Consider the following 20,528-nt stretch of genomic DNA (forward strand, 5'->3'; position numbering starts at 1 on the left):
ACAGAGTATGATTTTCTTCCTAACCTAGATGGCATTGGATAAGAGCTTTGATGGCTCAGAGGAACTCAGGGAATTCTGGAGCGTGAAATAGGTATTTGAGGAGTAGCTACGTGATAGAGGGAGCAGGTGAAATGGAAACCTGAGAGCAGACTGACCATGGCAGGCAGAGGGAAGAGCGGGGGCAGAGGCCTGTGTCTGGAGGGTGACTGATGTGCTCACGGCACAGCAGGGTGGCCAAGGCGGCCAGAACAACATCAACAAAACAAAAGTGCTAGAAGTCAGAGCTGGGAGCCAGAATTAGTGGGGCCTTTTAGGCCACCATAAGGATTTTGGATTTTACTCTAAGATAGGAAATCATTGAAGGACTGATTTGACCGAATCTCTTTAGCTGCTTTGTAGAAAATAAACACAAGGGTAAAAGTGGAAACGGGAAGATTGATTAGGGGGCTATTATGATCCTTCTGGCAGTGTGGTTGACAATGGTCCAGGTGAGGCAAGGAGTGAGGGAGTGGCAAGCTGCCGAATACATTTTGAAGGCCAAAATGACAGAATTTGCAGACAAATTTGTTTTGGAGTACAAGAGAACAAAAGGAATCAAAGACGACGCCAGGATTTTTGGCCTGAGCAACTAAAAGATGGACTTGCCCTTTACAGAGAAGAGGAAGAGGAAGACTGGAGCAGGCGCGTGGCTGGGAGGGAGTCTGAAAATCAGGAGCTGACATAAGTTGGAGATGCCCGTTGGACAAACAGGGAAACGTTGAGAGGGCAGCTGGGTGCGTAAGTCTGGAGATGAGGGCTGGGCTGCTGATAGGCATTTGGAAGTCATCAGAGTGTAAAAGGCTTTTAAAGCCACCAGACAGAATGAGACTATCTAGGGAGTGTCGATGGAAAAGGCTTCTGAAGCCTTTGCCTGGGACTCTCTAGTTTTTCCTCCTAGGAGGAAGGAGCAGCCAGAAAAGCAGAATGAGAAGGAACAATCTGTGAGGCTGGAGGAGACCCCAGAGCAAGTGTACTTTGTACCCTGGAGGCCAACGGGAAAAAAGTGTTTTAAGAAAGAGTCATCATTTGTGTCAAACGCTGGCAGGAAAAGATAACGACAGACAACTGACCATTGAATTTGATCATGTGAAGCCAGTTTCTTTGGAATGCTGGAGACAAAGCCATTCTGAAAAGAATGGAAGAAAGAAAGTGAGACAAGAATAGACAACCCTTTTGAGGAGTTTCTCTGCCAAGGTGAGCAAAGAAAATGGGACATTAGTTGGCAGGGGATGTAGGGCTGTTTGTTGTCGTTGTTTCCTTCTTGTTTTTAAGATTGGAAATAGAACAACATTACATGCCAACAGAAAAGTCTGCTGGAAGGGGAAATATGGATAATTGAGACAGAGGGAATAATTGCAGGAACAAAGTTCCCCTGCACAAGTAGACGAGTTGGCCTTAAGACCAGACAGTCACCCATCATAAGGAGATGGAAGGCAGGCAGGCCAATAGTTCCGGTAGAAATAGCAGGCGGAGAGCTCTGATTAACTTTGTTGTTGTTTTTAGTGACATATGAAGTGAGTTAACCACTTTGGGAGTGAGGAGGAAGAGGGGGTACTGGAGGTTTGAAGAAAGAACAAGCAGAATAGGGGTTTGAGAGTGAAAATAAACTGACTAAGAAAATGTAGGAGGATTGTCAGGTGACTGTACGTGCCGGCTTGAGCTTTGCCATGAATGGAAGGCACCAGCAGTCAGCACAGGTGTGTGTTAATCTAGCTTCTTTCTAGCCACCTGGCTGCAGAAGCCAAGTGGGCTGGGTTGGATTTAAACAATGTTGAGGGAGATAAAGAATCTGGGGAATTGAGAATGCATGCAAGCAATGATTAGCAGGAATCTGAGTCAGGTAAAGAGGAAACGGCCAAGCTGAGGAGGAGAAAGGGTGGGAGCGTTTGGTGGGAATATTTTGGAGGTCCTGCTGGTGCTGGAAAATCGCTCAGGTCGAGTAGACAAGGGAGTGGGCTAGAACGACAGGAGGTGGTGGCCAGAGGACGGGGTGCTGGAAACTGAGAATTTGTTTTTTGGTAACAGGTAAAGACTTTAGTAGTTGCAAAGTCTAAGGTGACACCATGGAAGTGGGTGGCTGAGGTGGGATAAACCATTTGAGGTGAGAGGTCAAGGCCAGAGTAGTGAACAGATTATTTCTGTCAATGATTTCTAGTGTTGTTGCTCTCACATCTATGAAAGTTTTTTGAAAAACTGTGTATCCTCTCACACATATAAGTTGACCTCTAAAATCTTTCATCATAACACTTATATGAGTGCAAAGAATATAATTTCTGACGTATTATCTATACAGGAACTGGCATTTTAAAATAAAACCAAATTATTAATGGTTTTATTTGATTAAAAAAACACCATTAATTGAGTGTTAATTAATGTACTCAATGGAATAGAAATACCATACCACACATTTTTAAAGTGCCAACAAATAAAAGTTTAACATTGTTTCCCCCCCAAAATTATATTTCCATTCTGCTTCTCCCACAAAATACCATCCTAATGATTTATTTTTATTCTTGAGTCATTTGATTATAATACTTCTTTGCAACAAAAATATGTATACGTCTCTAAGTTAAAAACTTTCTTCTAAATTGAGTATTACAATTATTAGTTCATGATGGATTAAAACACTATAAAATTGATAACTTATTAAAAATAAGTGAAATTGTATTAAAAATGACAAAGATTTGGGAGTGAATTTTATGGTGCTTTGAGAAAAAGAGGTTTCCGGGTATCAGTATTTCAAATGTTCCCTATGGTACCCCAGGAACTTAAAATTTGAGGCGACTACATGGGTTGCTTTGCAACCTAGCATGGTGTTCCAGACCATACTGAAGCAATGGAGTGAAAAGCTGCTTCATCCTCACTGCCTTAGAGTACTTGGCACCCTAGCAGTTTGTAAAACTTGTGGTGGGCACCAGGAAGGTGGTGGCAGGTGGCGAGCTCTGCCTTTTTGTTCTTTGGTAAAACGAGCATGATTATGAAAAAGAAGGGAAATTTCCCCTTTGCCCATCATCCTCAATTGGACTTGATACCTTATTCTCTTCAGAATGAACGTTAAACTCAAAACAGCTTCACCAAGCAAATCTGTAGGGACCAAGAGGGAGCCTGTTACTTCTCAGTATACAGACATCAGCGCCTCAAATACTGCTTTAACTTAACCTTCTGGTTCTAGGAACAATTTGATTCTCTTATCCATAGCTATTGATCTTCCTGAAGACCTCAACTGATTACAAGGAGAAACATTCTGAAAGACTTCCTGCTCGCTCCCTGGCGTGTGCCAGAAATGGTAAATGTGGAACTCTGTCAGTGACTCTTTCTGGAGCTGTAACTCTTGGACGGTTGGACACCCCTTTGCTCTGAGGCCTTGTGCCTCATACACAATTCAGGTTTTGGATCTATCTACAGAAGGTATTTCTCTACCCTTTCATAGACATTGTTGACTGAGACATTGGTTGAGCAAATCTGCCTTTTTAGTATTTTATAGGAACAAATTATACTACTTGGAAATAATGAAAATCTCCAAGGAAAACAGTTAAGTTGATCTTTATAGGTTCTAGAGCCAAAGGAGTACCGTGACATTAAATTCTAATAAACTTCAGAGCCCGCTGAGAGCACAGATTGTTACCCAGAGGTCAGTTCTCACATCTACTTGACCCATATGGTAATACCAAAATGTGGCTTGAATTTATATCCTCATTATTACTTGCCCTTTGTAGTCCATGCTTTCCCAGAAATGGTACAAGATTATCAACAATGGCTTCTTCTAGAGTTTCTCTGATCAAATAGGAAGGTTACAGTCCCTATGTACCTAAGAAATCTAGGCCAATGCTACCAACCAAGAAACTGAACAAGTTAAAACATTTTTAAGGTTGAGCTAATAGGCTACACAACCCAATTATATTTGACAGACAATTCTTATTTGAACAGTATTATTATTTGTTGCATCAGATTCATTTAGGAAGGCTTGAAACACATACACTTCTTCCGTCCAATTAAGCATTACTCTCTAGCAAACAGAAAGAAGGGAGGAGTCCCCATCCCTGACTGATCCTTTAAACAATGGACCCAATGGTCTCAAGAGCTCTGACGATACAGAACAGAGAGGAGTTGGGCTGTAGCTCCCCATACAGTAGGATTACCAAAAATATCTGAATATGATGATCCATCCCTTCACGGTATAGTTTAAGGCAGCATTCTCAAGAAGTTTGCAAGTCCTCTTACCTGCTCAGGATATGAACAGGTACAGCAGGGGGAAATGTGGCAAGATTTCTCAGAACCTCTAACATGGACCCTCTGAATCTCCGAGATACCTCATGCAAAGTACCCAGCTTTCTTGGGCAGATTAGCATCCCTGGATCCATGGAACACTTTGGGAAACTCTGGTTTGGAGCATCAGCTCACTGCAAGACACAGGATGTAGCCTAATTACCACAGGAATGTTCTAGTTCTGTGTGCTATGCTTTTGCAAATTACTTTTTCAGTGTACTTAAATTATCTTTGAATTGTCATATTAATGTCAAAAGTCAGGGTGAGGCAGGTCTAAAATGGGAAATACATGCAGGAAACACATGACACTCAGTTTATGCCTGGGGATTGGTTACAAAGGATTGTGTACAGTAATATTCTATTTCCTAGCATAATATGCGCATCCTTGCCCCCTTGGAAGGATAGCCCTCAGTGGAGCATAACAAGTAAAACAAAGATTCAGGTTTTTGATTAAAAAAAACACCAAAACAGCAAATTGTCTACCTTAATCCTGCATGTAAAGGAGTATAAAAATTTACTGTTAGATGACTCCACTCATATGTGGAAGTTAAACACGTGGACAAAGAGAGTAGATTAGTGGATACCAGGGGAAAGGGGGTGGGGGGTGGGCACAAAGGGTGAAGTGGTGCACCTACAATATGACTCACAAATAATAATGTACAACTGAAATTTCACAGGGTTGTAAACTATCATAATCTCAGTAAAAAGTAAATATATATATACACACATTAGTTTACTATTTTGGAACTCACCGGATTAACCGCTTGTTCAAGTATTTAAGCAGGTACTGCAAACTCTCTCACACATAAAGTACTTCTTTCCAGATCTTCAAATGACATGAAAGTGATTTTTTAAAAAAGAGTTCCTTAAACTCTCAGTTCCAGAAAATTAAGCATTCAATCTACTAGTGGAAAGAGAAATCTAATTAAAGATGAATTCTAATACAGTAAAGACAAACAGAAAGAAAATAATTTAGATCCTTCTTTTTTCCTTCTCTTACTTAGATATGGGAAGTTTCTTTATTTTTCACTTTGCAGATAGAAAAGTTCTAGATTGTCAGTTCCACTAAATTACACCTTAAATGTAATCAGAACTATCCCGAAGTAACTTGAAACTGATGTGGAGGTAGAAAATATTCAATGCAATGCTCAAGCACCATAATTCAAAGCCAAAGCTACTACAAACTTTTTGTAGTCCAAATTGAATAACTTCTCAGTCACTATTTTGCTACAGTTTATGGTCACTTTTCTTAATCTGTGAGAATTTACTTTTTTCAAAGTGATGACAAATCTAAGTTTATAACCAAGAAGCACACTGTGCTCTAAAGATCAAAGAAGAAAGTTTCTGACATGTAGGGGATGTTATTATGTCTCAGGAATGCACAAAAGGGCAAAAAACGTCAGTCTTAAAGGCTTGGAATTGCTATATGCTACCATTTACATCCTTGGTAAGGATAGCAGCAAGTTCTTCTCTCGGTACCAAAATCATTACTTCCCATTGAGGCCATGATCCCATGTTACTAATCTAAGACCTGAAGCCTTGGGGAGAAAACCAGCCAGTTGACCTCACACCTTTGTTTCTCTGTGGGAAGTTTCTAAGATTGATTAGTGCACTATACAAATAAGTTAAGGACTCTGGTGGTCAAACAAAGCAGTTAGATCTTGCTGTACCAAGCAAGAATATAGCGAAACACTACTATCTGAACACAGTCAAGAACAAGGGAGAAAAACAAATGCACATATTTAAAACACCAAAATTGTACACTGAAGCTCAAGCACTATATCCTCTCTTGGAAACTATTTATTTTTAAGCTGGACACAAATTTGACCAAATGCTTTTCCAACACCCAATAAATTAAAAGAGGGATACAAGCCACTAGGCAGACAGTTTTAGAAGCAGGGAAGAACAAAAATCATTAAAAGCATATTTATTTTAAAAACCAGCCTGAGGCAAGGAGAGAGGTGATTGTCCTCCATCCTGGGGCAGGACTGAAGGCTACTCCTGTATATCAACACGCGGTGCTGAGGCAAAGGATGAAGTCACCAAATCTTCATTTACATCCTACCAATATGCCAAGGAGGGTCGCAGGACATATTTAAAAAGGCAGGACGATTTTTATCCAGTACAATTAAAATGTGAAAGACTACTTTAGTGCTTATAGGCGCACAGCTACCCAGTATACCAAAATACACTGCTATGCCAAAAGTCTCATTCCTTCAGTGTCTTTGACAGGCATGGCCATGTTGGTGTTATCCAATTCACAAGGAAATTGGAATCTTTTTTAAATAATGGTGATTGCTAAGTCAAGAATCCACTAGCAAGTGGGGAACTGAGGACGTTATCAGGAAAATTCTAAGGACTTTTTCAGGGCTGGAATGCTAGGCCCAAAAGTGACTATAGACAAGGCTGCCCAGGATCTCCCAACTCCCAAAGAGGGGCCTTGGTGTAGCTGGGTTTTTATCCTGAGATTAGAAAAGAGACAAGACTAGAAACTCCTGTGGAGTCAGGATATTGTCAGTTACTCTAAGACCGATCCAGAGAATGCTGGTCAATACCTTGGAAGGTTTACAGAAACCTTTATTAAGAGGCAAACTCCATCTGTATGTAGCTACACAAATGCCTTTAAATAAAGACATGTTAATATCTCCGTTTTATACTGCGTCAAGAAACTGCAGTGTTTAACCTTCTGTTGCTTACAGTGTTTCCCAGAGTAGGATGGCAAGGTAGTGCTCAAAATTCTCTTTAAAGCTTTTTGATTACATCATGCAGAAAGACTCAATTCGTTTTTTTACCCCTACACAATATTATTTACTAATCACACCTTTTAATAAAGGGAAGGTAGACTGTGGGCTCAGTTTTCACAGGCAATACTACATAGCTTGAAATTAATAACACTGTTCTGTTTTCATGTTTTAAGGTAATCTATTCACAGAAAGGATATGAATTTTCCGTTTACCAAAGTGATATGCTTCCCTTTAAAAACAAATTGACATCTATTTTCCTTTTCAAAAAAAGTGAGTCATTTTCAAGAAAAGTATTGAATAAGTAATACTTGCAAATATAAATTTAGAAGGGTATCTGGAAATGGGAAAATCCATCAATGTCATTCCAGCGTCTTAAGTTTAGAAGAGCCTGCTTTCAAAGTTGAGTTAATCACATATATACATTAAGTTATTTTAAAAACTACACAAATAGTAACTCTGTGACCTGGAGAACTCTTTCCTCTAATGTGAAGGGACATGAATAATAACCACAGTTTTAGGATAACCATATCTTAAATCACTTGTTTTACAGCTGAACGAACAGCAGGCCAAGGAGGACAGGTGACCTGGCTGAGATGCTGGAGAAGGCCACATCTCTGGCCTCCCAGTCCAGGGTGCTGCCCTCACATTTAGGGTATGATTAGAGAGCTTTGGTTTCCCCAATTGATGTATAGAGTTTAGCCAACATAGTAAAGGTAATTCCAAGATAACTTCTACTTTCCCTAAATTAGACTTTGAACCACATCAAACTATAAGGATTTCATTCAAGAAGGGTTGAAGGGCTGCCTAGCTTATTTATGCCAACTGCCTCTTGAATACCAGCTCCTCTCCATTTCAGGTGGCGGAACGAAGACAGATCCCTCAGAGGAAGCCACCTACTGGGTATATAAAAAGAATGGGAAAGCAGCAATTTTTCTAGCTTACTGTGGCGAGATTTTGAAATTTTAAGTTATTTTGTACACCTCTTTTTTCACACCTGCATCCAGGCGACAGAAGAGTTGGTAGTTCATTTGAAGTTAGGACCAAAGACTCCAGCTGACCCACAGTTCCAACTGGCATTCCGAGTCCATTCACTTTCCCACTCTCCACAGGGAGAGTTCACACACACCTCTCATTGACTCCTACAGATTGCCAGCATCCCTTCCCTGTCTCAGCCCTTCACTGGGAGAGTGGAAGCTATTAGAAGAGAATGATCTCATTTTCCCAAGACCAAATTTAGCAAGCTATGCACATTCACAGCCATTCACTCCAAAATCGAAGCACCACTAGGTTAGACTTTTGTCTTGTTTTGGTCACTGCTTTACCTCCGGTATCTAAAACAGTGCCTTGTAAATAATTGGCATGCAATAAATGCTTGAATGAGGAAAAATACTGCCTTCCCTTTTGACACATGAACAGGAACTGTCCCTGTGCCTACTTGAGACTAACCCTTCATGAGTCCTAGCTCTCTCTCTTCTTGTGCCTATTCAGATTTCATTCCTGCAGTAATCCACTCCTCCCCACAGCATTCATTTGTCCCCTTCTGATGGAATATTCCAATCAGCACATAATCACACTATGTTATCTCCTTAAAAGTTAAAATCCCCTCTTAGCTCACCTACCCATCAGCTGCATCCCATCTCTCGTCCCCTTTACATCAGAACTTGAGTTGTCCATGGTTGTTGACTCTACTTCAATTGCTTTCTGCTCCCAATCCACTCCAGTTAGTCCTTCATCCTCAAAACTTGCAGCCTGTTAAATTTACCACCACTGGCCCCCCTCCCACCTAAGGGTTAATTCACAGTCCTCATCCTACTTGAACAGCAGTTGAATAAGTGATCCCTCCCTTCTTGAGATACTTTCTTCACTTTTGTTTTTGGTGTGCCACATTTTTCCTGGCTTATTTCACTGAGAGATGTTGGAAGTTTCCATTGCTGGCTCCCCCCTCTTTTAAATGGTGAAGTCCCACAAGGCCCGCTCCTTCCTCTTCAGGGTCTACATGGTTGCTCCTCAAAACGTGGGGCCCTGATCCAGCAGTATCAGCATCACTGAGGAGCTTGTTAGAAATGTGGCATTTCAGGCCCCACACCAGACCTACTGAGTCAGAATCTGCATTTTACCACAATCAGGTGACAGACATGCACATTAAAATTTGAGACGCACTGATCTGTTCACTTTTGTGCTTTCAATCACATGACTGTAAACTCCATTCACAGGATAACTCCCAAATGTTCATCTCCTGACTCCTCCCCCAACTTCAGTCCCCCAACTCCACGCTGGATCCCACTAGAAATCTGTCAGGTATCTCACACCTAAGTGCAAACAGAAATCTTGATTCTTTCCCTCAAGCCAAAAATCTGAGTCATCCTTGTCATCTCTGCTTTCCAATTCCTGGGCCAAAGTCCCCCTGTTGGCAGTATCTTTAAAACACACTCCTATCACTCGCCACCACTTCCACTGTTAACCACCCTAGTCTAAGCCACCAACATTTTTGGTGCAAAGACTTCTGGAAGAGTCCCCTAAATCTCCTTATTTTCACCAAGGCTACCTACAATAAAATTGGCACGCAGCATCCAGGGTGATCTTTAAAGAACATAAACCCTTCCCAAATTTTCTATCATGGCTTCCAAGAGCCAACATTTTCTAGCCCCTCCCACATTGTGTCAAACGCTCTAGTCAAATTGCCAAGCTTGTTCTACTCCACCCTCCCCTAAATCTTCGCCTGCCTCACTTCCTTACTTCCTTCTGGTCTCAGCTCAAAGATCATTTCCTTAGAAAGATCTTCTTTAACGACCATAATCAACAAACTCACCTCCCTTTCCATGCATTTCCTATCTCCTTACTCTGCTTTACTTTCCTGTTAGGATTTAACACAGGTGCCTGACATGGTATACATCTGACTCTCCCACGAGAACGCATGGTCCATGAGCAGGGGCTTTTTCTTCTTCTTAAACCACCGCTGCTTGGAACAGCGCCTACGACACAAGAAGCCACTCAAGTACTGAGTCTTCGAGTGGTGTTGGGGGAACTGCTGGGGGCCGGGGACCAACTCTCATGTATGCATCAGCACTTATGTGCACTTCAGAGTCACACAGATCTGGATGTAGAGAACCCACCCACAATTTTCAACAGGTTCAAATTTTCATAACGTGGCAGTGGTTCTAAAACTTTTCTGTATATTAGAATTGCCTTGGGATCTTTAAAAATTCTAATACTTAAGCTGTATTCCAAATGAATTAGATCATAATTGCTGGGGGTAGGACACTGGTATCTGTATTTTTTGAAGTTCTTGAGGTAATTCCAATGTGAGATAAATCTGGGAACCATTGGTATAGAGTATATGAAATCCATAATACTTAAAAAAATCCCCGTCACAGAGTTATGCAAACTTAAAACTTCTATTTCCTATGTGGTATAGAAAACAAAAAGAAATTCATAAAAAATAAAATTGTTTCAAACATTAGGTCTTAAAGAGCAAATTTTCCAGGATTTTCCACATTTGTTTTCCTATCAAGCCTAATCCAAATTTGGGTACTTCTATTAGGAAGCTTATTTTTCCCCCATATGCTGAGGCAAACTTACGTACGAAAAAGTGTTGACTTCTATATAAGTCACATCTGAAAGTTTCTGGGGCTTTGCATATTCCTATTTTTAATGGTGTCTGGTAAATAACTATCCTGGTAATAAGGACGTAATCACTAAGACACAATGCTATATTCTCAAGAGAGAAAAGGATTTCTTTACAACTGAACTACGTTACAATAAAATAAATTCTTAATCATGCTGTCTAATATTTCTCACTCAAGAAGTAGTATAACCAACTGGTTCCAGTCATCAATCAAAATATCCTTAGGACAGAAGCTAACCAAATACTGTGCATTTGCCTGTCTCTAAGCTCACCTTTAAACTGTCTTCATACCTCAGAATGAAGGACAAAATTGATGAAAGAGAAAAAACAAGTCATGTGATTATTAAAATCCTCACTATAGTGCAAATACTACAGATTTCAAAAGAACCTCAGAGATAATGAAGCCAATCTCATGTTACAGATGAATAACCTGACACCCAGATGAGGTGAAATGACATGCCTGAAAGTCACACAGGAGAGCTAGAAGAGAAAACAACAGTTTTTTTTTTTTCAAACAAGCAGACAGGATCTTTCACATGTTAATCAAAAAGAATCAAGATCATCAGATTAGGAAGAAATGAGGAATAAAAAGTATGTTACATATAGATTTAAAGGACTAGTCAATCTGCTGCCCCCTCCCCCAAAACCAAAAAATTCTCTGAATATATGGACATATATCCATCAAGATGCTTACCCTTAAAATATGAGAATCTTGGAAAATTCAATTTACAAAGACATTATTAATTGCATTGTTATAATGAAATTAGTTCATTAAACGTGAAAACATCAAACAGCACCAATACCAGAAAGTTAAGAAAGTAATTACACTATTAGTTAAAATAATATATAATCACTGATTGGGACAGAAATGAACTACAGCCACTAGCAAAACTATTTAAACTACTGCTTGACATAAAGGCAATATTTAAAGACTAGTATATGCCCTCTCCCACTGACAGGCCCATGGCTAGGCATCCCAGGAGGGGGTCATGTGGAAAATATTATTAAATCAGATGCAATTTTTAAATTGCTCGACCTTGAACCATGATACTACACAACGCAAATTTTGCCAAATAAGCCAATGGTGGCATTTTTGGTATTCTAACTACTCTTACTTCTCCCAGCTAAAACAAAACAAAACACAACTCCCCTATTAAGCACTAGATTCAATCTATCTACGAAGCAGCAGCAAGGGATGTACAAATGGGCTACTGACAGTGTATCAAAATGCTACTAAGGAAAATACAGCAGCAAATACTCTAATAAGAGCACATTATTCCACATGGAATCCCAAATTAGTCTTATCTCTAGTTCCTGAAATTCTTGGAAGACTAGAGATGAACAAGTGTATGTATAAATGGGGCTAGGGAGAAAGAAGCTCTAAATCGTATAGTGTTCATATTTTAAATTACCCAAGAGAATTTGAATGCTTACAGAGAACTCCAACTATATCTAAATATTTTTTTTAGCACGTAGAACTAAAATGCTGGCAGAACTTTGGTGTTTACCCAAAAATAGCATTGCAGTTTTAAGTGAAATTGAAATAGGCATGGTTTGTGAAGTTTTTATAATGTTCACACCACCCTCTCCCTATTCCCTGCTCCTTTCATCAGGTGATCTAAAGACTACCTGGTTTAAAATATTTGGTAATTCAGTGCAGAAAAGGTCACAGACAAAGTACAACAACTTTTAATACACCATTAATACTAATGATTAAAAATTATTGCATAGTCTTATGCATTTATCCTAAAACATTTTCTGAAAGTAAATTCTGAAAGAATTATATAAAAGACAAATAACCCTTTAAAATGTGGATGGCCTTTACTACCTCGATCTTCTATCCTTTTTTGTCTTTTCAGTACTTTTGTCCATTGTTTTCTCATTATCTCCCCTACACTTTGGGCAATACCATTTCCCCTTTGGTTTATAGGTAAGTGAAACACAGGAAAAGTGAAACCATTCGATGGGACACTGTTCATTGTCACATCCGATCATCTCCCCATAAGACACTTGGTTACACAGACAGTATGTAGGTTCATTGGGATCTATTGCAAACTCAACAGGGGAAGCTTCCCTCTCCTGCTTGGCCTTGGAGCGTTTCTTTTTCTTGGCTGACTTGGATTTCTTTTCTTTAGGTGGCTGATCATCACAGTCTTCAATCCCATTCGTCATGTGACACAAATCACGGCTTTCACTGGTTCGCTGTCTGCGGGGCCTTCTTGAAGATCTTTCTGGTTGGCTGGAATCCATCTTTGCCTTATCTGAGCCTCGTTCACTTTCAGCAGGGTCTTGAAAACACTGTGAATGTAATTCCATTTGTCTTGCCCGATTTTCCACCAATTCGAGCATTTGTGTGACAATCTGAATTTTTTCATCTCCCAATTCTTGACTATTGATTAATGCTCTCTGGAGATGCTGCTGTAGGCGTTTTTTCTGGTTTGAATCATCTTCTTTCTTATATTTTTCATAGACATCATCAATTTCCTTTAATGTTTCTAAAAAAAGGAAAAGAAAAATCAACATTATTGTGCGTTAGCACATGTAACATTTTTCAAGTTAGTTATCTTCCAAAGAATTGCTAAAGTTAGAACAAACTCAAACTATAAAACCACACTCCTCTACAGTATGTAGACATTAAAATATATTGTTGCCCACACAAAGACCACGTCATCCAATATGAAAGAATATCTACAAATAAATAAATAAAACCCACAAAATTCTCTAATACTCATTCATCTATATTAAAAAGGATAAGAGATGTGTGGCTAATTAATAATCAAGAGGATTTTACATGGGCAGAACAGTGCATTCCACTTCAGAACTTACCTAGTGCCACATTGCCTATACTTCATCTGAACCTCATAAAATTTACATGCTGGACTCCAGCTGTCAAACTTAACGAGGTTCCAGGACTAGGCTACAGATTACTGTTGAAGTGTGTCTTCGGGATTTACAGTTCAGTCAGTGACTCCAGAGAGGCATTACACCTTCACTTTCATATCACGCCTCTGGACATTCTTAAACAAAGCTGACACAAGTAATTCCGAGCTTCCCATAATATTAGTTTTAATAGTTCTTCTATTTTATCACTTGGGGGATTTGGAAAACCAAACTATTTCCAGAGTAGGTCTAGGTTCAGGTTCTGGCATCAACTGACTACTAACAAAATTACAGTAAAGTCAGCACTGGATCACTCCGCTGTTGTAGATAACTCAGCAGTTGGTTCTAAGCTTTCCGAACTGCTGATTTAGGTATTGCATAGCATGTGAGACACATTAAATCAATTAAAAATGGCTGAGTCACTAAAAGATACACAAAAATCTGAAAATACAGTTCCAGATGTCACAAAAAATTGACATAAGATTAGTTTTCTATTCGAATCTGTTCTATTTCTTATCCTTACGAGATATAATGAAAGAGTTCTGTCTTACCAAAGATGGAAAAACAAAAATTAACTCTAATTTATCACACCACATGGCATACCACTGTTTTATATTTCCATATTACTCGCACATAGCATACCACTGTTTTACCTTCCAATATTATTACTCCAATGATAAGAACAGAAAGGTTAGACAAGTAAAATACATACATCGAGGCTGTCTGCAAGTCAGGTAACACAAAGCAAGTATTCAACACAACTCTTAGGTCTTAGCTCCTCCCTGGAAATTATAGGTACTCCCACTTGATGAACAACTGTTTAACCTGGGATACATGACAAAGTGCCACCCACATTTGAGGGTAGTCACACCTGCAGAGCAAATTTTTAAACAAAGTTCATATCCAGCCCATGTGCACTCATCTAGCTAGCTAGATAAGTGGATTTCTTAAGGACCTAATCTTCCTCCAGGAAAAATAAGGAAAGTATATATTTCCCCTCAGACACACAAAATTTGACGGTTAAAAAATAAAGATAAATCTTAGTTCAAATATTCTGTATCTAATACTCAGGAGTTATAAACTAATTATATCATACCAGCACATTGATACTATACAAGAGATAAAAATTCACATTTTTAAGACACCTTAATTACGTAGTGAAAGAAGAAAGGAAACTAACACTAGCCCCTTTTATGTGAAAAAGATTTTCTCATTTAATCCCCAGAGCAGCCCCAGGAGGGAGCCATCACTTCTACATGTGAAGAAATGAAGCTCAAGAGGAAACAACCCGACTTCTGACGCTGCCAGATCTGCAGGTCCAGTTCCACCACTAAAGCACTTTCTGCTAAGCTGCGTGGAAGGCACTTGAAATTATTAAATTTTAGTTCGAAGGTTATTTCTTCATGAAATTATGAACAAGAATATCGGAAAAACATCTGAAGTTCTCTAATAACCATATCCCATAATAAATACTTCATTCAATTGTAAAATTGTTTCCTTCACTTCTCTATTTTTAAAAATTTTGAAGGTTACTTTTAAGGTTCTTCAGTAATTTCTGAAAGTGTCTCAGGTAGGAGGAACATTTCTTTGACTACCTATATAATTTATATCAGTAAATACTGCAGTTAAGCATTAGATCCAAAAACAGAAAATTCTTAACAACAAAGAAATATGAAACATGAAATCTGAACCAAGAACACACAAGTATATAAAGCTAATAAACAACAAAAGTGTGTAAGTTAAGCTTAGTAAACATGTGCATGGAGTGAAAACTAGATCGTTGTTTTTATACTAATCTTGAAACTAACCACAATCTTAATGGAGCTGAAGTTTTCTATAATCTGTCAATTTTTTAAGGCCTAATACAGTTTCTCATGTTACCAGACATGACATGATACTTATGACAATTCTAGACGGTCGAGATGGAATATTTCCCTGGAACAAATTGTCCTTCCCAATTCAAATAAAAGAAAATAACTTAACTTCTGTGAAGGAAAACATGTGTCTTTAAGGAAATGTGAAAGCCTGCAAGCTTTACAAACTTCAGTTATTATTTGAAAAACTAAAAATGTTCAATAAACAATTCTTAAATAAATATGTATCATTTCAAGGTTACAACTCATGTATGTACTCCATGTCTGTATAAAACACCTTTGGAGACCTTTCACTTAAAAAAAAAAAGTTAAAATAGTTTAAAAACCAAGATGTGCACCTGAACTGGCCAGGCTGTGAAGTCAAATATTCCCCACCTAATTAATCGGACAAGTTACTTAAAACTCACTGTAAATTTTAATTTAGCTGTAAAATGAATTCTTACTTCATAGCATTATTGTGAGGATTAAATGAGAATGTCCAGGACCTGGCACAACAACTGACATACGGTAAGTAATCAGTCTTAATTCTCTTCCCCGCTAAGAGACATCAGTCCTATCAATCACATGGGTTCAGAAGGCAGAAAGGAACTATAGGTTCGAAAACACAGAGCTATTTAAATGTCCTAACATGCGACAGGCCAGAAAATGTCACCCCAGAAGGGGTTCCTTTGAGACTAAATCATAAGATCAGCGACGTGTCTAGAAAAACAGAGAATGGGTCCAAGAAGTTATCTTCAAGTCCGTATGGCTGTTTCCACATTATGTCCAAGGTCTGTTCCTTGACTCAGGGTTATGAAACGCAAAACGTCTCCCCCCATAAACTTCCCCCCTCCTAGTAGCAGGCGAAAGGTCCACCAAGAGGGGATAAATGATACTCTCTGTAAGAAACGTCGACTCCCTAGCCTAGCTTCTCGGGTCTGCCCACAATGGGTGGTTTTTGCCTCATCACTTAAAGTTGGCTGAGGAGGGACCCAGGGGTTAAGGGACGCCAGGCGGTTGCCCAGTCAACCACCCACTTCCTCCCGGAGCCCGGAAGTGACGCACGGTCCGGAACCTACGCGCGGCCAGGGTCAGCGCCGGTCCCCGTAGCGGTGTCCTCGTCGTGATTGAGTGGTTGGGCGAGAGCCGAGAAATCACAACATGTCCCAAACCCCACCCTTCACTGGCCTGGGGACCAACTAACATCCCGCACAGCTCCGAGCCCCTCGCTACGAGCCAGCTCCGCCCAAGCCTTCCTGCCACCAGCCATTTTCCGGGCGGGCGGGAGCGCACGCGTCCGCGCCCCGCCCCCGGCTACGTCACGCCCCAGGCCCCGCCCCCGAGGACGGGGGCCCTCCCCGCCACACACACACACACCCCTCTTCCTTTCCCCGCGGGGACCCCTCCCCTTTGAACCAGTGGGCCGACGAGGCTGGGAAAAGGCTGCGGCCCGGAACTTTGCCTGGGGCGGGAGAGGCGAACGGACTCCCTGCTGCCGAGCCGGGAGCCGGCCGCGGAGGGAGGGACCTCCCCGGAGTCCGCCTTCGAGGCCCTCTCGCCCCCTCCCCCCCGCACGTTCCAATGCATCTGCTCTCAGGGGTGGGGGCCCAAGCGGGGTGGGGAGAGCCCGGCCCCGCCGGCCGCTCACTGCCCCGGCCCCCGCCCGGCTGCACGCTCCTCGCCGGGGCAGGAGGGTGTACGGCCCGAGGCAGGCGAGCGCCGGCACAAATGCTGCTTAAAATGGCTGATTCCCCTTCGCCCCAGCTGCAGCTGCCGGGTCTGCAGCGGGGGCTGGCGAGCGGCCCCCACTCGCACCCTGGAGACCCCGCCGAAGTCCTCGCCGACCGCCGCAGGGGAAGGGAGGGCCGCGAAGCCGGGCTCCGGTCCCTCCGCCCCGTCCCCACGCCCCAGACCCGCTGTGTGCGCTCGGGGAGGCTGTCACGGGAGAAATGGAAAGGGACACCACCCCGGGCTGGCGCCGGGCGGCCGGGCCCGGGGGCCGGCGGATCCGAGCGCGGCGGAGCCCCGCAGCGCAGCCCCGCGGCCCCCTACCTTGATATTTGTTGTCCAGCTCCCGCAGCACAGACACGTTCCTCTGCATGTCGTGGGGCAGCGACTCCACACACTCGAGGTAGTCCTGCACGTAGCAGGTGAGCAGCCGGCTCCGCTCCCCGGTCAGGAGCGCGGCCGACGAGTAGAGTTGCTGCTGCTGCTGCTGCTGCCCTAACATCCTGCCGCCGCCGCTGCTGCTCCTCGCCGCCGCCGCCGCCGCCGCCTCCGCATCCAGCAGCCACACATGCACCAGCCACGGCCGCCGCGGCTCCTCTGCTCGGCAGCCCGGCGCCGCGGGGACACCGGCAGCCGCTCGAGAGGGCACAGCCGAGTCCCCCGATCTCCACTCCCCCCCAAAAAGCCCTCACTCCCCGCCCCCGCGGGAACAAGCCCAGGGGCGGGGCGAGATCAGGGCTCCCTCCTTTCTCCCCTCCCTCCCCAGCGCTAGAGCAGCGGGGATCCCCCAGCGGAGCCGGCGCCGGGGTCCCGGGCGCTGACACTTCCTGTCCCCCTCGGAGTCCCCAGATGCTACCAGTGCCTCCTCGCAGCTCGGATCCCCATGACAAGCCCCTCGCTGCCCCCTCTCCTCCCAATCACCCTCGGTGCCTGTCGGGGAGTCTCTCACTGGACTGCCCCCGCCCCTCCGCCTGCGGCCGCCTCTGCGCCTGCGCAGGACGCACTCCTAATAAGGCCGGGGGCCCGCCCCTACCGCCCTACCGAAGGGTTCGCATTCTCCCGCCTTCCCTCCGCCACCCGGGCGATTGGTCTGTCAACTCTCGGCCCGCGGGGAGGGTGCGGAGGGCGGCCAAACGGCAGGCTGCGCCCCGCCCCCTCTTAAAGAGGAAGCATGGCCGAGCCCGCCTCTTTGGTCAATGACTGAATGGGTCTTGAGAGGGCAGGTGGCTGCTTCCTCCCTTCCGTCCTTCCCACAGGGAGGGGGAGCTTGGCCCGGCTCCCTCGGCCCGGTGTTACCGACTTTTTCCCCATCAGGTGGATCTGGCGCGGCCTCTCGCGAGCCTTAAAAGGAGCAGCAGGCGGCCGCCTTTCGCCAGCACCAGGAGGGAGGCCTCCGGGAACTACGCCACCCAGCGTGCAGCGGGCGCGCTCCCGGCATGCGCGGCGCCCGTGTTCCCGCCGCCCCGCCGCCGCTCGCCGGCCGCCGCCGCCGCGGCGCTGCCCTCGGGCTCCGTCCCTCCTCCCGCCGCGGCCTTCGGGCTCCCGGAGCACCGGGGGGCGCCGATCGCGGAGGTAGGCGGCGCTCCCGCGGGCTCCCTGCGTTGTTCTGCTCCATTAGTCAGCCCGCCTTTTAAATCTCCCTCCTGGCGTCAGCGCGCTTCCGCCCTTCCGCGGGAGCCGGAGGTCGCCCGGCGCCCGAGGACCGAGCGGGTTCTGTCCACCTCCGGCCCTTCGGGAGTCCCCGGTTTAGTTTATTCATTCCGCCCCGGAAATGTGTTTGTTCGACAGACGACATTTAAAAAAATGTTTTTTTCCGGGGGTCAGAACGTGTAGTCCTCAAAGGTCGACGAGGGCTTATGGGCGGCTTACCACCAGCTTTCCATCTCTTTCTACCCTAAGTCTCAAAAACACTGGGGCCGGAGGAAGGAGGGGTCGTGGGGATCGGAGTCAAAACCTCATCAGGAATCAGGCCCACGGCCTCCCCTGTGTGATCGACCGTCAGGGTTTAACTTCTCTGTAGGGTTAAATGAAATGCCAAGCAGAGCAGCTCATTTTAATTCCAGATGGACTCTCAGTGTTTATAATAACGTGTGTTGTTTTAAAAGAAATGGGTGTAAATAGAACAAATACACGAAAAATTTTAAAGGAATGCCTATGTAAGCAAACCCTATTGTGAGCAGTACCTCTGAGTTAGAAAGAAAAGGTGTTTAGGCGATGAATTGGGATTTCCTTATATCCCGTTTGTTCGCAGCAGTGGTACACCTGTACGGGGACCCATTTAGAGCACTTTTGAAACAGCTGTTAATAGTAAGTGACCATTGACTCGCAAAGAGAAATCTAGACCTTGATCTAGAGGAAATTGTAAATTTCAAACCAAAGCGAAGCACTTTGGGAAATTCGGTGTTTTGGGAACAAAAAAACAGTGTTGCACAGGACTCGGAGATTGTCGTGTGTTATTATCCCGTGACACTTTAAGGTTTTGATCACTTAAATATTAAGCCAGGCAGTGCAGTGTCTTGTATTTCTGAGACCCGCCTAGGGATTTTATTGTTGTTGGTCTTTAAATCTTTCAGATTAAGCATCCGGGTCTTGTCAAAAAACAGTCAATGTTAAGAATTGGATTTTATTGCTTTTTACCTGAACCCTGCGATTTTTGTTTACTCATAGATTTGCGTCAGCTTGTCTTTATTGAAGGCCCAAAATAATGCAAGATGCCTTGTTATTTATTGATTCAGGTTAGACGCTGAATGCACCTATGGATTTGATTCAGCCTGGAAGTGATCTGCTGGCAGATATGATATGGAGTTAAAACTAGAAGTGAGAAAAGGTAGTGTTGCAGAATACCTAGAGTACTCTCTCCAGGAACCCAGAGCAAGAAGAGAGGAGGGAAGGATGAGTACAATCGGAAATGTTTTCTAGCATTGTTTTCACCTTTCATAATTGTGTTGCACAGGCAGAAAGGAAGCAAAAAAATCCAAGTAATGAGTTTTCAGCTTGTGTTGGTCTAAGCGGATAAAGAACACTCTAATATAGTAATGTGTGTGTGAGTGTGAATTATTTCAGACGTATGCTTTTCTTGCTATATTAATTCATAAAAGTTAATCAGAGGCTTATTCCTACCGTACTTGTGAAAGCAAACCGTGTAGGGAGAGTACCTTCATGGAAAAAAAAAAAATCACCATATTCTCCAAACTCAGCTCTTTTTCTAGCTGTGGTTGCTGCCACAGCATGGCTGACGAGTGGTGTAGGTCCATGCCCAGGATCAAAACCCCTGAACCCTGGCCACCAAAGCAAGCTTAGCCACTACACTATGGGGCCAGACCCTCCAAACTCAGCACTTGACCTTGCTTATTTATCATGTCCTTTTCTTCTCAGTAATCACTTAACTGGAAA

The 20,528-nt window shown here is 43.3% G+C and overlaps 2 protein-coding genes and 1 long non-coding RNA gene across 4 annotated transcripts; 2 read left to right on the forward strand and 1 right to left on the reverse strand.

Moving 5' to 3' along the window:
* Window positions 1–222: 222 nt before the first annotated feature.
* Window positions 223–5,273, forward strand: LOC111770971 (uncharacterized). The gene is made up of 2 exons (XR_002804469.2): window positions 223–1,233; window positions 3,238–5,273. It is a non-coding gene; the product is annotated as an uncharacterized lncRNA (long non-coding RNA).
* A 7,074-nt stretch (window positions 5,274–12,347) lies between these two features.
* Window positions 12,348–18,189, reverse strand: ING2 (inhibitor of growth family member 2). Of its 2 annotated transcripts, none has more exons than XM_001492099.7 (2): window positions 17,460–18,189; window positions 12,348–13,169 (listed from the first exon to the last, which is right to left on the reverse strand). In XM_001492099.7, exons 1-2 carry the CDS (start codon window positions 17,635–17,637, stop codon window positions 12,499–12,501), a joined length of 849 nt encoding a protein of 282 aa, XP_001492149.1. In that variant the 5' UTR covers window positions 17,638–18,189; the 3' UTR covers window positions 12,348–12,498. The 2 variants fall into 2 exon arrangements, with proteins under 2 accessions (XP_001492149.1, XP_005606463.1); XM_005606406.4 differs by lacking the exon at window positions 17,460–18,189 and adding an exon at window positions 16,487–16,978.
* On the forward strand, window positions 18,176–20,171 carry LOC111770970 (uncharacterized). The gene is made up of 3 exons (XM_023630909.2): window positions 18,176–18,358; window positions 18,450–18,707; window positions 19,871–20,171. The coding sequence occupies exons 1-3, from the start codon at window positions 18,332–18,334 to the stop codon at window positions 19,880–19,882; spliced, it is 297 nt and encodes a 98-aa protein (XP_023486677.2). The 5' UTR covers window positions 18,176–18,331; the 3' UTR covers window positions 19,883–20,171.
* Window positions 20,172–20,528: the final 357 nt, after the last annotated feature.

The sequence above is a fragment of the Equus caballus genome, chromosome 27 (genome assembly GCF_041296265.1).
Source record: "Equus caballus isolate H_3958 breed thoroughbred chromosome 27, TB-T2T, whole genome shotgun sequence".
Lineage (NCBI taxonomy): Eukaryota > Metazoa > Chordata > Mammalia > Perissodactyla > Equidae > Equus > Equus caballus.